Source organism: Cebus imitator, unplaced genomic scaffold, assembly GCF_001604975.1.
Source record: "Cebus imitator isolate Cc_AM_T3 unplaced genomic scaffold, Cebus_imitator-1.0 Scaffold115, whole genome shotgun sequence".
Taxonomy (NCBI): Eukaryota; Metazoa; Chordata; class Mammalia; order Primates; family Cebidae; genus Cebus; species Cebus imitator.
In genome coordinates, this window is record NW_016107430.1 from 4,139,489 (window position 1) to 4,140,686 (window position 1,198).

At 42.1% G+C, this 1,198-nt stretch overlaps 1 protein-coding gene across 1 annotated transcript in view; it reads left to right on the forward strand.

Moving 5' to 3' along the window:
* SCPEP1 (serine carboxypeptidase 1) overlaps positions 1-1,198 on the forward strand; it is a 33,048-nt gene that overhangs the window by 10,586 nt on the left and 21,264 nt on the right. The window contains exons 4-5 of the mRNA XM_017538829.2: positions 432-587; positions 954-1,028. Coding sequence (XP_017394318.1) covers positions 432-587; positions 954-1,028 — 231 coding nt within the window. The remainder of the gene's footprint in view (positions 1-431; positions 588-953; positions 1,029-1,198) is intronic.

Consider the following 1,198-nt stretch of genomic DNA (forward strand, 5'->3'; position numbering starts at 1 on the left):
TTTGCTTTTGTTACCCAGGCTGGAGTGCAATAGCCGTTCTCGGCTCACCGCAACCTCCGCCTCCCGGGTTCAGGCAATTCTCCTGCCTCAGCCTCCTGAGTAGCTGGGATTACAGGCACGCGCCACCAGGCCCAGCTGATGTTTTGTATTTTTAGTAGAGACGGGGTTTCACCACGTTGACCAGGATGGTCTCGATCTCTTGACTTCGTGATCCACCCGGCTCGGCCTCCCAAAGTGCTGGGATTACAGGCGTGAGCCACTGCGCCCGGCCTCTGTCCCTTATTTTTTAAAAATCTCTTTTAGCAGCGAGGATATTATCACCACACTGGTATCCTCACATGTGGTTTTGCTGAGCTAATATAAAATGATCCAAAGATAATTGGTGACCAAATGGCTGATTTCAACATTTCATTTTCCTCTGTGGCACATAGCTCCAGGCCGCCAGTCTCCTATTTGTGGATAATCCCGTGGGCACTGGGTTCAGTTACGTGAATGGTAGCGGTGCATATGCTAAGGACCTGGCTATGGTGGCTTCAGACATGATGGTTCTCCTGAAGACCTTCTTCAGTTGCCACAAAGAATTCCAGGTAAGCAAACACTCAAGAACAGCTAAGTAAAGGGCTGGCAATAGCAACTCTGTATCTATCAGCACAAACGTGAACTTCCTCTGGAGTTTAGTGCCTAGCTGATTTCAGAGAAAATCTTTTTATTCCCAATGTTGGGTTGTGGAATTTTTTTTTGTCATCTCTAAAGTTGATATTTAACTTGAAAGAATGACTCTGGAGTGAGCATTCTAATCAGATGGAATAATCAGATACGGAGTGGTGGGGAAGGAAGACAAAGCAGATTTGGTTTTTTCTGGCCATTACGTGCAGTAGAAATTTGAAATTGATTTGTGTGACACAAAAAGCAATCAAGATTGTTAACTCTGTGTAAATTCCTTTTCTTGCTAGACAGTTCCATTCTACATTTTCTCAGAGTCCTATGGAGGAAAAATGGCAGCTGGCATTGGTCTAGAACTTTATAAGGTAATGGAAAATAACTTTGTTGTTATGGTTTTGGACAGAAAATCAATTATGTTACTTTTATATACTCACATGATATTAAATATACTTTGAATAGGACGAGGTACCTGCATAGTAAGATTAAATCTGTAGTAGTAACCATGGAAAGTTTTTTTTTTTTTTTTTTTTTTTTT